We start from the raw sequence: 12,645 nt of genomic DNA on the forward strand, positions 1-12,645 counted from the left end.
CTCTAGGTGCATTACATATGACTTCCCCATTAATTTGGGATATCATCTCCTCCAAGCGCTTACAAGATTGGTCAGACAAGATCTACCCCTTATAAATCCATGTTGGTAGTCACGTAATAGTTGGTTGTTAAACACATTTACAAATTCATATGTACTGTAATAGAATAGATATTTAAGGGAAAATGTAATTTTATATTTACAGTAATAGAATGGCTAAAACAGTTTGACAACTTTGCAATACACCGTTTCTAGGTTTAACAGAGCAAGTTATATGTGGCATTTAATTCTGGAAATAAAATTATGAATTGCAAGATTATATACAAAATCTACATACTTGTCAGAAGTGGGCTTTAATAGAAATGAATGGGCATGCTTGGAATTTAACTGGTTTGCACAGTGCAAAGATTACAAGGGGTTTTTTTGCACTTTGCTGCACACATTTTTTTAACTTCTGCAAAACTTTTGCGAAATTGAATTGGCATATGTCTTACTGTAAACACGCTAGCATATTCCACTAACTAAAACAAAGTCATGCAATTTATAATTACCCTTCTCTCTATTTTGTCCTGTTCTTTGGCTTTTTCCCTTTCTACTTCTTGATCTCTGCCTTGGTCTTTTGAATGCTCACGCTCCTTGTCTTTCTGTCTTTTTTCTCTCACTTTGTCTTTGTCTCGGTTTCTTTCCCTTTCTTTGCTTCGCTCTTTGTCTTTTTCCCCATCTCCTCTAATCCTGTCCTTTTCCACTTTTTCTCCATCTCGATTCTTATCCTTTTCCACTTTTTCTCCATCCCCTCGATTTTTGTTGTTTTCCTGATCTCTCTCTTTTGTTCTTGCTCGATCCCGCTCCTGTTCCTTTCCCTTTTCTCGTTTATCACCATCTTTGTGTCGGTCCCTTACTTTGTCCATTGGTTTTCCTGGTTCTTTTGGCACTTCCTTTTCTTTTCGATCCCTACTGGTGTCCTTAATTCCATTCTCATTCTTTTCCTTAAAAGAAAAATTTGAAATTTACAGTTTATAAACATTGCAGTTGTTGAAATGTAGAAACTCAAGAGGTTAAAAGATGAGATTTTTTTGCAACTGTACCAGTAAACAGACTATTTTATACTCAATTTGCAAATATCTGATTCAATGTGCAAAGTTGTTGCTATGAACTGTTGTAATTTTCAACCAGAGTGCAGAACTCCACCCCAGAAGAGAAAAAGTTCCAGAACAAATCCCATCAGCAGGACATCTTATGCAAGCTGGCTGAGCAACACCAAGAGGCTGAAATTGTCCTTCGTCCCAAACGGGATGCATTTATCGATTTAATTGTTGATTTACCGTCCCAATCAATGGAGCAGTGTTTAGCGCGATTCTGCCCTTTTTTTTAGCAATTCCGTTGGGGCGGTGTTTCGGGCAGAAGTGGATTAGGAGCATGGCGCAAGGCTGCCGGTGTGATGCTGATTATGTCAGCACGACGCGGCACATCATGCTGACGCATAGCAATGTCCCTCCCCTTCAGTTAAAGGGGAGGGCCACTGCGAGCTCTGCAGCCACCTTAGTGCCGCCCACTGGTTCACCGTCTCCACTGCGCGCGAGCAGATGTAATGCTGACTCTCGTGAGGCAATTTAACCTTGACTATTTAATGGCCTATAGATGTAATGGAAGAGGTGGTACAGAATTTGCTACATTGGTTTTGAAGGACTACATTAACAGCTATGGAAGGAAGGAGAGCAAAGACTACGCCGAGATTCGATGAAGGGTCCTTGGATGTACTGCTGGGTGCAGTACGGGCCAGAAACGAGGTCCTCTTTCGTAGCAATGGAAAAAAGAAACCTGCAGCCACCACAAAGGCGGCATAGCTGGAATTGGCCCAAGAAGCGACTAGCAGGAATGTGACAATTAAGACACTGATCCAATGGAGGAAGAATTTTAAATGAGCTAACCAGGTCAGAAAAGCTGAGCAAAGTTGCAGATTCACCTACCTCTTATAGAGCACCCCTATCACTCGGTCTTGTCACTTAAGTTTCAACAGCACCCGTCACTCGGTTTCAATGCACATCCTCACCTCCACCTTCCTCCATCCACCGCTGTCACTCATCCCAATCCTCCAGTAATCTGATACCACCTCAATCAGCTCCCCGATTCTCAGCACATGTCCCAAATTGGTCTATCACAGTGCCACTTATGATGCATCTGCCCGATTGTCATCCTCACCCCGAATGCACTGCATCCATTTGATGCACACATGGCTTACAGCCACTCATGCCATCCTTGCAGGAGAAGGGAGCATAGAATACTAGGGAGAATGCGAGGACCAGAGGGAGGACACCCCACCGCCATAGATTGTGGAGCTTAGCCCAGCAGAAGAGGTGGCACTGGAGACAAGTGGACTCTCTGCCTCCCGCAGCATCGGAGATGGCGAGGTTGGTTGTGCGTTGCAGGAGGGTGACAGAATTAATTTCTCAGACCCACATCTCCCACACGACAACGTCATCCGGAGTTGACTTCAGCATTTAAGTAAGTATAATCACCCCAGTGATGTGCATTTCAACATTTGTACAGTCTCATGACTAAATTTTCTCTCTTCTCAAGTGCAGGACCATCACACGAAGAGGAGGAGACCCTGGCCGGAGATGAAGAGGACTCCTCAGAGGAGCTCATTTCTGCTCAGGGTGCACGGTCACAGGACACAAGCATGGCAGGCACCAGTGCAGATATAGCAGTTCAGTGCTATATCTTACACAGTTAGGTGGGATAGCACCAGGTGAATCACATGCCGCAAGTGAGCATGAGCAGAGCGGTGGTAGGGAGCTGTGAAGAGTCCACATCGGAGGGCGCAGTCATCTCCAAGTTCTGTTCATCTGCACAGAGTTGCAGAATCCTGGGGGGCCATTAATAAAAGGAGAATCATCAAGAATCAGCAACAGCTGTGCAAGATACTGGCTGTCCTGCCAGTCACGCTAGCTACAATGTCCCACAAGACAGAGGAGGCCAGCTCAAATATTTATAGTTTGATAGCGCAGGTCCTTGCGAAGATACAATCTTCGATTGAGAGACTGGTCTCCTCTATGAAAGTTGAATCACGGCGCACTAATGAGTGCCTGCAGGCCTAGACCAGAGTCAATATGGTTTAATGAAAGGGAAATCATGTTTGACAAATTTGCTGGAGTTCTTTGAGGATGTAATGATGGATAAGGGGGCACCAGTGGATGTGGTGTATTTCGATTAGGTGCCACATAAAAGGTTACTGCACTAAGATAAAAAGTTCACGGGGCTGCGGGTAATATATTAGCATGGATAGAGGATTGGCTAACTAACAGAAAACAGAGTCGGGATAAATGGGTTATTGCCGGTTGGCAAACAGTACCTAGTGGGGTGCCACAGGGATCGGTGCTGGGTCCTCAATTATTTAAAATCTATATTAATGACTTGGATGAAGGGACAGAGTATAATGTAGCCAAGTTTGTTGGTGATACAAAGCTGGGTGGGAAAGCACATTGTGAATACCACACAAGAAATCTGCAAAGGTATGTAGACAGGCTAAGTAAGCGGGCAAAAATTTGGCAACTGGAGTATAATGTGGGAAAATGTGAGGTTATCCACTTTGGCAGAAAAAAATAGAAAAGCAAATTATAATTTAAAATGAAGAAAAATTGCAAAGTGCTGCAGTACAGAGGGACCGAGTGTCCTTATGCATGAAACACGAAAATTTAGTATGCAGGTACAGCAAATAATCAGGAAGGCAAATGGAATGTTGGCTTTTATTGCAAGGGGGATAGAGTATAAAAGCAGAGAAGTCCTACTACAGCTGTACAGGGTATTGGTGAGGCAACACCTGGAGTACTGCGTGCAGTTTTGGTCTCCATATTTAAGGAAGGTTATACTTGCATTGGAAGCTATTCAGAGAAGGTTCACTAGGTTGATTCTGGAGATGAGGGGGTTGACTTATGAAGATAGGCCCAACTTACTCAACCTATCTATACTCATTGGAATTCAGAAGAATGAGAGGTGATCTTAACGAAACATACAAGATAATGAGGGGGCTCGAAAAGGTAGATGTAAAAAAGATATTTCCACTCATAGGGAAAACTAAAACTAGGGAACATAGTCTCAGAATAAGGGGCCGCCCATTTAAAACTGAGATGAGGAGGAATTTCTTCTCTGAGGATTGTAAATCTGTGGAATTCTCTTGACCCAGAGAGCTGTGGGGGTTGGGTCATTGAATATATGTAAGGCGGAGATAGACAAATTTTTGAACGATAAGGAAGTAAAAGGTTATGGGGAGCGGGCAGGGAAGTGGAGCTGAGTCCACGATCTTATGAAATAACAGAGCAGGCTCGAGGGGCCAAAACGGCCTACTCCTGCTCCTATTTCTTGATGTTTTTATGTTAGACGGCGGCCGTGCAAACTCTGAACGGCAATGTGTCTACCGGCTTACATAGGCTGGCAGACAGATTATATGTGGGCTTCCAAGGTGTTATTGATCTCCTTTAAGCTGCTCTCTCAGAGGCAGGAATGATGTTTGCTGGCCCAGGAGAGGGAAGATGGCGATATAGGGGATGAAATTGCAAACTCATCTCAAAGTCTTTCCACGTCTCACCCATTACTGGCATTTCCCCCCCAACCCCGGCCCCAGCTCCAACCCCTTCCAAACCAGTACCAAACATGTTGTCCCCTCTCCCACTGGTCCAGTCAGATGGAGCAGTCTTTGGTGGGGCCCTCACAAGCTCAAATACCCAGCCTCCTCCTCACCACTGGAATCCTCGTCAGATGAGGAGTGCTGAGCGACTTGTTCTTCCTGCACTTCTATTCCTCACTGCCACTATGTTGTGCAGAACACAGAACACCATGATTAACCTAAAGACTCTCGCTGGGAGTACTGAATGGCACCTCCAGACCGGTCCAGTCACCTTAAGCGCAACTTGAGCAGATGAATGATTTGCTCGATGACACATCTGGTTGCCATATGGTGCTCGTCAGTAGGGTTCCGCGGAGGTGTTATCAGCCAGGTTTGAAAGGGGCATCCCTATGTCACCTAGCAGCCATCTCTTTCCATGCTGGAAAGGATGGGCTCCAAGCTCTGAGCAAAGTCCTGGAGCTGGACCCCTCCCTTGATATTGCATTCAGGCTTTCTGACAGGCCTGCCAATATACTTTGTTGTGCATACCCATAGCCTTCTTTCGGATGCCGTCCCATCAAAATCCTCATGAGTCCTGTACAGCAAAAGTCGTGTGCGACCTCACCTCCAGGGAGCTAGCACCTGCTTTACCCTTTCCCCCTGCCCTGGCTGGAGCCCACTCATGCCCAGTGGCTCACCACATGCAGATCACCACCTCTAAGCTACCCTCTATAGTCTGTGTAGTACTTGTATTTAAGCTGGTTTCTGCAAGTGTAAGATCGAGTTTCTTCTTCATCACGCTCCTCTTCTTCTTCTTCTTCTTCTTCTTCTTCTTGTTGCACCAATGCCTGACCAGGTTGGATTTCTTGGGTCTCTAAAATAAGAAAGGCACAGGGTAGGGTTGTGGTGGTTGTGGCAGGGGTGGGGCAGGGAAACAAGGTGTATGCTTACATCTGCAGCTTGATAAGTCAGAAGAGATTGTGGGATGAAGGGGAAGTGGTATGTGAAAAGGAGGATTAGATATGAGCACATCATGTTTAATGGTTTCAGCGTCACCGCTGGCAACAGCCTGTCACAGCCACTCCAACTATGGCGAACACCGTGTCCTTGAGCGGGGTCAGAATATGGAGGTGTGCTTGTCCCCCTCCAGTTAACTGAAGCTGCCCATGATTGTGTGCCACCTTGTCCTGCAAGAGAGTCCTGGAAGTGTGTCAGTCACTATGGTTCACTATGTTTGGCTGATGTAGCGGTCACGGTTGAATAGTTGGCAGTATGTGCAAGCTGCGAGCTGTGAGTGTGAGGCTTGCAGCAATGGTAAGTGTGTGAGGGTGAGATGGAGCATATGAATGCGAGTTATGCCGTGATTGATAAGAGTTTGTTGGCAGGTGAGTAATGAGGGTGTGGTGAACTGAGCAGTGTGTGAGGCTAGCGGTGCAGTTTTTGGGATATGGTACTTGAAGATGAATTCACTGACCTTGATCACTCATGTGAAGTCATCAAACTTCTTTGTGCACAGCATCCAGCTCCTCAGGGCTGCACTGCTTGCATTGACAGTGATGGCTATCTGCTCCCATTCCCTTCTCAGTGTCTGTTTGGAGGAATTCTGTGGATTCAGGACATCTCTCCTCCTGTCCACCTCCTGCACCGGGGCCTCAAGTGCTGCATCCAAAAATCTGGGAGCCCTCTCTCTCTATTATTGTGACATTTTCATTCTTTCTGCAGGTCACAAGCTCCTCTACAATGACTTCCAGTATCTGTTACAGCCAGAATGCACTTCCCCTTTAAGAAGTGCAGGCTGGCTTTAAGAACTGCAGGCTAGCTTTAATAAGTGCTAGCCTCGCACAAACTTGGGCCTCCTGTTAAGTGTGCAACCACTCAGCAACAAGTTTAATGCTGGGCTACAAGCCACCATTCATTACAATTAGTAGGCAGAACAATGTTTGTGTGCTACCTGCATTACTTTGAACAGGGGTGCGATCCCTATGGCAGATTTCAGGGGTTATCCAATTTTTAGCCCTCTGTGTTTGAGGAAGTGATAATAAATCTGTTCAAGACATTGGTTAGGCTTCAGTTAAGAGCTCTCCAAGCAGTCCTGGGCACCCCATTATGGGTAGGTTATTAAAGCCATGGAAAGTGTGCAGTGGAGATTCACTGGAATAAAACCAGGAATGAGAGCTTATAATTATGAAGAAAGGCTTGATAAATTGAGATATTATTCACTGAAACAGAGAAGATCAAGCTGGGAATCCAATAGGGATTTTTTAAACGATGAAAAATTTGGGGCATAGTGAAGAATTATCATCAGAAGAATGAAAGAGGATGTTATAAGATTTTTTTTTGACCTTAAGAGGGTTATGGCTTTTGAGACAGAGATGTTTAAATTGGAAATTAAACTGGATAGTGTCATGTATTTAACCATCTTGCAATGACATAGTCACGTAACTGTAACTCATGTACAAGGTACCTGCATCCTAGAAATGCACACCCTGACCACAGGGGGTGAACTTGCGGGAGACACTCCTCACCTGGGTTTCCAGGTATAAAAGGGGAGGTCCCACCCAGGGTCAGCACTCCTTGGTCCTGGCAATAAAGGTGAAGGTCACAGAGTGACCATGTCTGATATATCTATGGATCGTGAGAGTTTGTAGTAAGGTGCAGGGACACTATATTTGGCGCCGAGAAACGGGAATCACCGAACCAAGAGAATGGCCACCGGTGGCACAGGGGAACGTTGCTGTGTGGGTGAGGACTGGGATGACTTTGTGGAAAGACTCCAGCAGAACTTTGTCACAAAGGACTGGCTGGAAGAGACAGCGGCTGACAAGCGGAGGGCGCATCTACTGACCAGCTGTGGACCACATACGTATGCGCTGATGAAAGACCTGTTCGCACCCCAAAAGCCAGCGGACAAGTCTTTTGAAGAGCTCAGCCAGCTGATCAGTGTGCATCTCAAGCCGGCGAGTAGCGTACACATGGCCCGGCACCGGTTCTACTCTCACCGGCGTCGGGAGGGACAAAACGTCTCGGACTTCATGGCGGACCTGCGGCGCTTGGCCAGTCTCTGCAAGTTCTCCGATATCTGCAGGGGGGAGATGTTAAGGGACTTTGTCCATCGAGGGCATTAATCATGCCGGCATTTTCAGGAAGCTCATAAAGACTAAGGACTTGACTTTAGAAGAGGCAGCGTTGATAGCTCAGACCTTTATGGCAGGGGAAGAGGAGACCAAGCTAATTTACGCATGCAGCCCTGGTCCAAACGTGGCGACGGAACAGGGAGTTAACATGGTGAACGCAGCTCGGGACCCTGCAGGCAGGCAAGGGCATTTCGAAACCGCCTAGGCAACAACAGGCTCTAGGGTGGGCCCGCAACAAGGACAATGGAAAGGGGATAGGCAATTCACGCCATCTCGAGGAACAATGCGTCCAGCGATGGGACCATTAACACCCACCAAAAGAGTGCTTAGAAACAGCCAAATGGGCAATCAGAGAGGAATGCCTAGTAATAGTCCTTTTGTTAACAGCAATCTCAATCTCAGCTCATGCTGGAGGTGCGGGGGTGGACACACTGCGAAAAGCTTCGGGTTCCAGCAATATACCTGTTGGATTTGCAATGTCAGTGGACACTTGGCCAGGATGTGCAAAAAGGCAGTATCGAGGCTAATCTGTGAGACAGAGGAACCAGACGAGGGGTCTGCAATGCAGGATGAGGTCTGGGGTAAAGCCATAGATGCTGAAGTTCAGCGGGTTCATGTGGCTGACGTCCACAGCTCATACACTAAAACGCCACCCATGATGATGAAAGTCTTACTGAATGGCATCCCAGTGCACATAGAGCTGGATACGGGAGCTAGCCGGTCACTCATGAGCGCCCAACAATTTGAGAGACTATGGCCACACAGAGCTAGCAGGCCCAAACTGGGACGAATTGAGACGCAGCTACGGACGAACACCAAAGAGATCATTCCAGTGCTGGGCAGTGCAAACTTGGTGGTAACACTTAATGGATTGCAGAACCGGCTGCCACTCTGGATCATTCCGGGAAATGGCCCCGCGCTTTTGGGGAGGAGTTGGCTAGCTGAGATGAATTGGAAATGGGGGGCGGGGGGGAGATGTGCACGCCATTTCATCCGTGGAGCGAAGTTCATGCTCACAGGTCCTGCAAAAATTCGGGTCACTGTTTCAACCTCGTGTCGGTACGTTCAAGGGAACTAAAGTAGTGATACGCATCACTCCAGATGCCAGACTAGTGCACCACAAAGCCAGAGCAGTGCCATACGTGATGAGTGAGAAAACTGAATGTGAACTGGACAGGCTGCTCAGAGAGGGCATAATTTCGGACGTTGAATTCAGTGACTGGGCAAGTCCCATTGTTCCCGTCCTCAAAGCAAATGGCTTGGTTAGGATTTGTGGTGACTACAAAGCCACCATCAACCGAGTATCACTGCAAGACCAATACCCACTTCCAAGAGCGGAGGACCTTTTTGCCACGCTGGCAGGTGGCAAGTTGTTCCCGAAGTTGGACCTCACTTCAGCCTACATGACTCAGGAACTGGCTGAAGAATCCAAGCTTCTGACCACCATCACGACGCACAAGGAATTATTTGTCTGCAACAGGTGTCCATTTGGCATTCATTCGGCAGCAGCCATCTTTCAGAGAAACATGGAAAGCTTGCTCAAATCCATTCCTGGAACGATCGTATTCCAAGACGACATTCTCATAACGGGTCGAGACACCGAAGAACACCTCCACAACCTGGAGGAGGTGCTACGCCGATTGGATCAGGTAGGCTTGTGGCTGAAAAAGGCCAAGTGTGTGTTTCTGGCCCCAGAGGTCGAGTTTTTGGGCAGGAGGGTTGCCGCAGATGGGATCCGGCCCACTGAATCAAAAACGGAGGCGATCCACCGGGCGCCCAGGCCCAGCAACACGCCAGAGTCGCGATCATTCCTGGGACTTTTGAACTATTTTGGGAACTTTCTGCCGAACTTAAGCACATTGTTGGAACTGTTACACATGCTCCTGCATAAAGGTTGTGAATGGTTTTGGGGGGGGACTGTCAAGAACGGGCTTTCAATAAGGCGAGGAACCTGCTGTGTTCCAACAAACTGGTGACTTTGTATGACCCCTGTAAAAAAAAAAACTGGTCTTAACATGCGATGCGTCATCCTACGGGGTTGGGTGTGTGTTGCAGCAGGTTAACAATGACAGCCGGCTCCAACCGGTGGCTTATGTCTCCAGGTTGCTCTCCCAGGCAGAGCGTGGATACGGCATGGTCGAGAAGGAAGCACTCGCATGTGTTTACGGTGTGAAAAAGATGCACCAGTACATTTTTGGTAGACAGTTCGAGCTAGAGATGGACCACAAGCCGTTAACATCCTTGTTGTCCGACAGCAAGGCTGTCAACGCCAATGCGTCAGCTCGCATACAGCACTGGGCCCTCACGCTGGCTGCATATGGCTACACCATACAGCACTGGCCAGGCACCGAAAATTGCGCCGACATGCTCAGCAGGCTCCCACTGGCCACCACCGAGGGGGCGTCGGAGCAGAACGCAGAGATGGTTATGGCCGTTGAGGCTTTTGACACTGCGGGCTCCCCCATCACAGCCCGCCAGATCAAACTCTGGACCAACGGGGACCCCCCTCCTATCCATGATAAAGAAATGTGTCCTGACTGGGGATTGGGCACCCGCACGCAGGGCGTGCCCAGAGGAAGTCAGACCGTTTCAGAGACGGATGGATGAGCTCGCCATCCAAGCCGACTGCCTGCTATGGGGCAGCCGGGTAGTCATGCCCCAGAAAGGAAGGGAAGCATTCATCAGGGAACTCCACAGCGAGCACCCTGGCATCGTGTTAATGAAGGCCATTGCCCGGTCACATGTATGGTGGCCGGGGATTGACTCAGACCTGGAACACTGGGTTCGCAGGTGCACGACATGTGCCCAGTTGGGTAATGCCCCCAGGGAGGCCCCACTCAGCACATGGCCCTGGCCCACCAGACCATGGTCACGTATTCACGTAGACAATGCGGGCCCGTTCATGGGGAAAATGTTCCTGATCGTTGTCGATGCATACTCGAAGTGGATCGAGTGAATCATATTGAACTCGTGCATGGCATCCATCACCGTGGAGAGTCTGCGTACGGTTTTCACGACCCACGGCTTGCCGGACATCCTGGTTAGCGACAATGGCCCGTGTTTCACCAGCCATGAATTCCAGGAGTTCATGTCGGGCAATGGTATCAAGCACATCCGGACAGCGCCGTTCAAGCCGGCTTCCAATGGCCAGGCAGAACGGGCGGTCCAAGTCATAAAACAGGTCATGCTATGCATCCAAGGACCCTCCCTTCAGTACCGGCTATTGCGCCTCCTGCTGGCCTACAAGTCCCGCCCGCACTCGCTCACGGGAGTCCCGCCAGCGGAACTCCTCATGAAACGCTCGCTCAAGACGCAGCTGTCCCTCATTCACCCAGCCCTGGCAGACATTGTTGAGGGCAAGCGCCAGTCCCAAACCGAGCTCCATGATCGAAACTCAAGGGGGAGGTGTATAGAAATAGATGACCCGGTATTTGTTCTTAACCATGCTTTGGGACCCAAGTGGCTTGCGGGCACTGTAATTGGCAAAGAAGGAAATAGAGTCATGGTGGTCGGACTAAACAATGGGCAGATATGCCGCAAACACTTAGACCAAGTAAAGGTTCAGCATAGACACGGAGGAACCTGAAGAAGAGCATGAGATGGCACCCACACCACTGCCAGCGGACGAGCAACAAAGACAGCCCTCAGCATGCACGGTCCCTGCGGCCAGCCCGGAGCCACCTCAAGTGACAGAGACACGTGCTGAGGCTCAGCCACTAGAGCCACAACTGCGGCGCTCCACGAGACAGCGTCGACCACCTGACAGACTTAACCTCTGAAACAAAAAGACTTAAGGGGGGAGATGATGTCATGTATTTAACCATCTTGCAATGACAGTCACGTAACTGTAAATCATGTACACGGTACCTGTACCCTAGAAATGCACACCCTGACCACAGGGGGTGAATTTGCGGGAAACACTCCTCACCTGGGTTTCCAGGTATAAAAGGGGAGGTCCCACTCGGGGTCAGCACTCCTTGGTCCTGGCAATAAAGGTGAAGGTCACAGAGTGACCGTGTCTGATATATCTATGCCTCGTGTGAGTTTGTAGTAAGGTGCAGGGACACTACAGATAGATATTTGAAAAAGAATTTAAACGGAATCAGGGAATGGGCACGGAAATGGGGTTACAGCAGATTGCTTCAATAGACGAGCTTGGGCCGGCATGGGCATGGTGGCCCAAATGGCCTCCTTCTCTGCTGTAGTTTTTACTATTCTATAAATCCTAGTTTACACATGCTCTCATCAATGTGGGAATTCCCTTATTTTACAAGATTCCTAATGGACTTGGGGAAGAACTCCCATCAGTTATTTATGCTGGTCTTTGCACATTGTAGTCAAAATCTTCAAAAACGTCATAATAAAATCTTTAATCTGGTAAGCAGCATTGAGAATGCGCATGTTGATACAGCACATGATGAGTTTAGCAAAAAGAACAGACACAGCAATTTGGTAGGCAGCAAATCTACAGTGCGAAATGAAATAAATGAAATTTACTACGTGCATAAAGCCACTAAGAGATGGAAGGTGAGCAAAAGCAAACATAGGAAGTAAAGAAATTTAAGCATCAAGCAGTAAAAGCAAAGAAAAACAAAGAAAAACAGTGATACGAAATACATACACAAACACACCTATATACAAAAGTATGGAAACAGTTGCATTGTTATGGACTACGGAATTCAAATTATGCAAAATCAATTTCACTTTTGATTCAAAATAGGCTGAATATGCAAATATTAACAAAGTTTCATAAATTGAACAGGAGGTTAAATTGTTAACTCTAACTACGTAAAAGAAAAAAATGAACTTATAGTCTTTCAAATGCTGTATAATGTCCTCAGGACGTCACAAGGCGTTTCATAGCCAACAAGTTTCTTTACAAAGTGTAGTTACTTAGGTAGGTAAAAGAAG

At 47.6% G+C, this 12,645-nt stretch overlaps 1 protein-coding gene across 4 annotated transcripts in view; it reads right to left on the reverse strand.

Moving 5' to 3' along the window:
* Positions 1-12,645, reverse strand: part of traf3ip1 (TNF receptor-associated factor 3 interacting protein 1) — a 302,416-nt gene that overhangs the window by 217,796 nt on the left and 71,975 nt on the right. For all 4 annotated transcript variants that reach the window (XM_070876062.1, XM_070876063.1, XM_070876061.1 and 1 more), the window contains exon 5: positions 549-983. In XM_070876062.1, coding sequence (XP_070732163.1) covers positions 549-983 — 435 coding nt within the window. The remainder of the gene's footprint in view (positions 1-548; positions 984-12,645) is intronic.

This window comes from Pristiophorus japonicus, chromosome 3 (genome assembly GCF_044704955.1).
Source record: "Pristiophorus japonicus isolate sPriJap1 chromosome 3, sPriJap1.hap1, whole genome shotgun sequence".
Classification (NCBI taxonomy): domain Eukaryota; kingdom Metazoa; phylum Chordata; class Chondrichthyes; family Pristiophoridae; genus Pristiophorus; species Pristiophorus japonicus.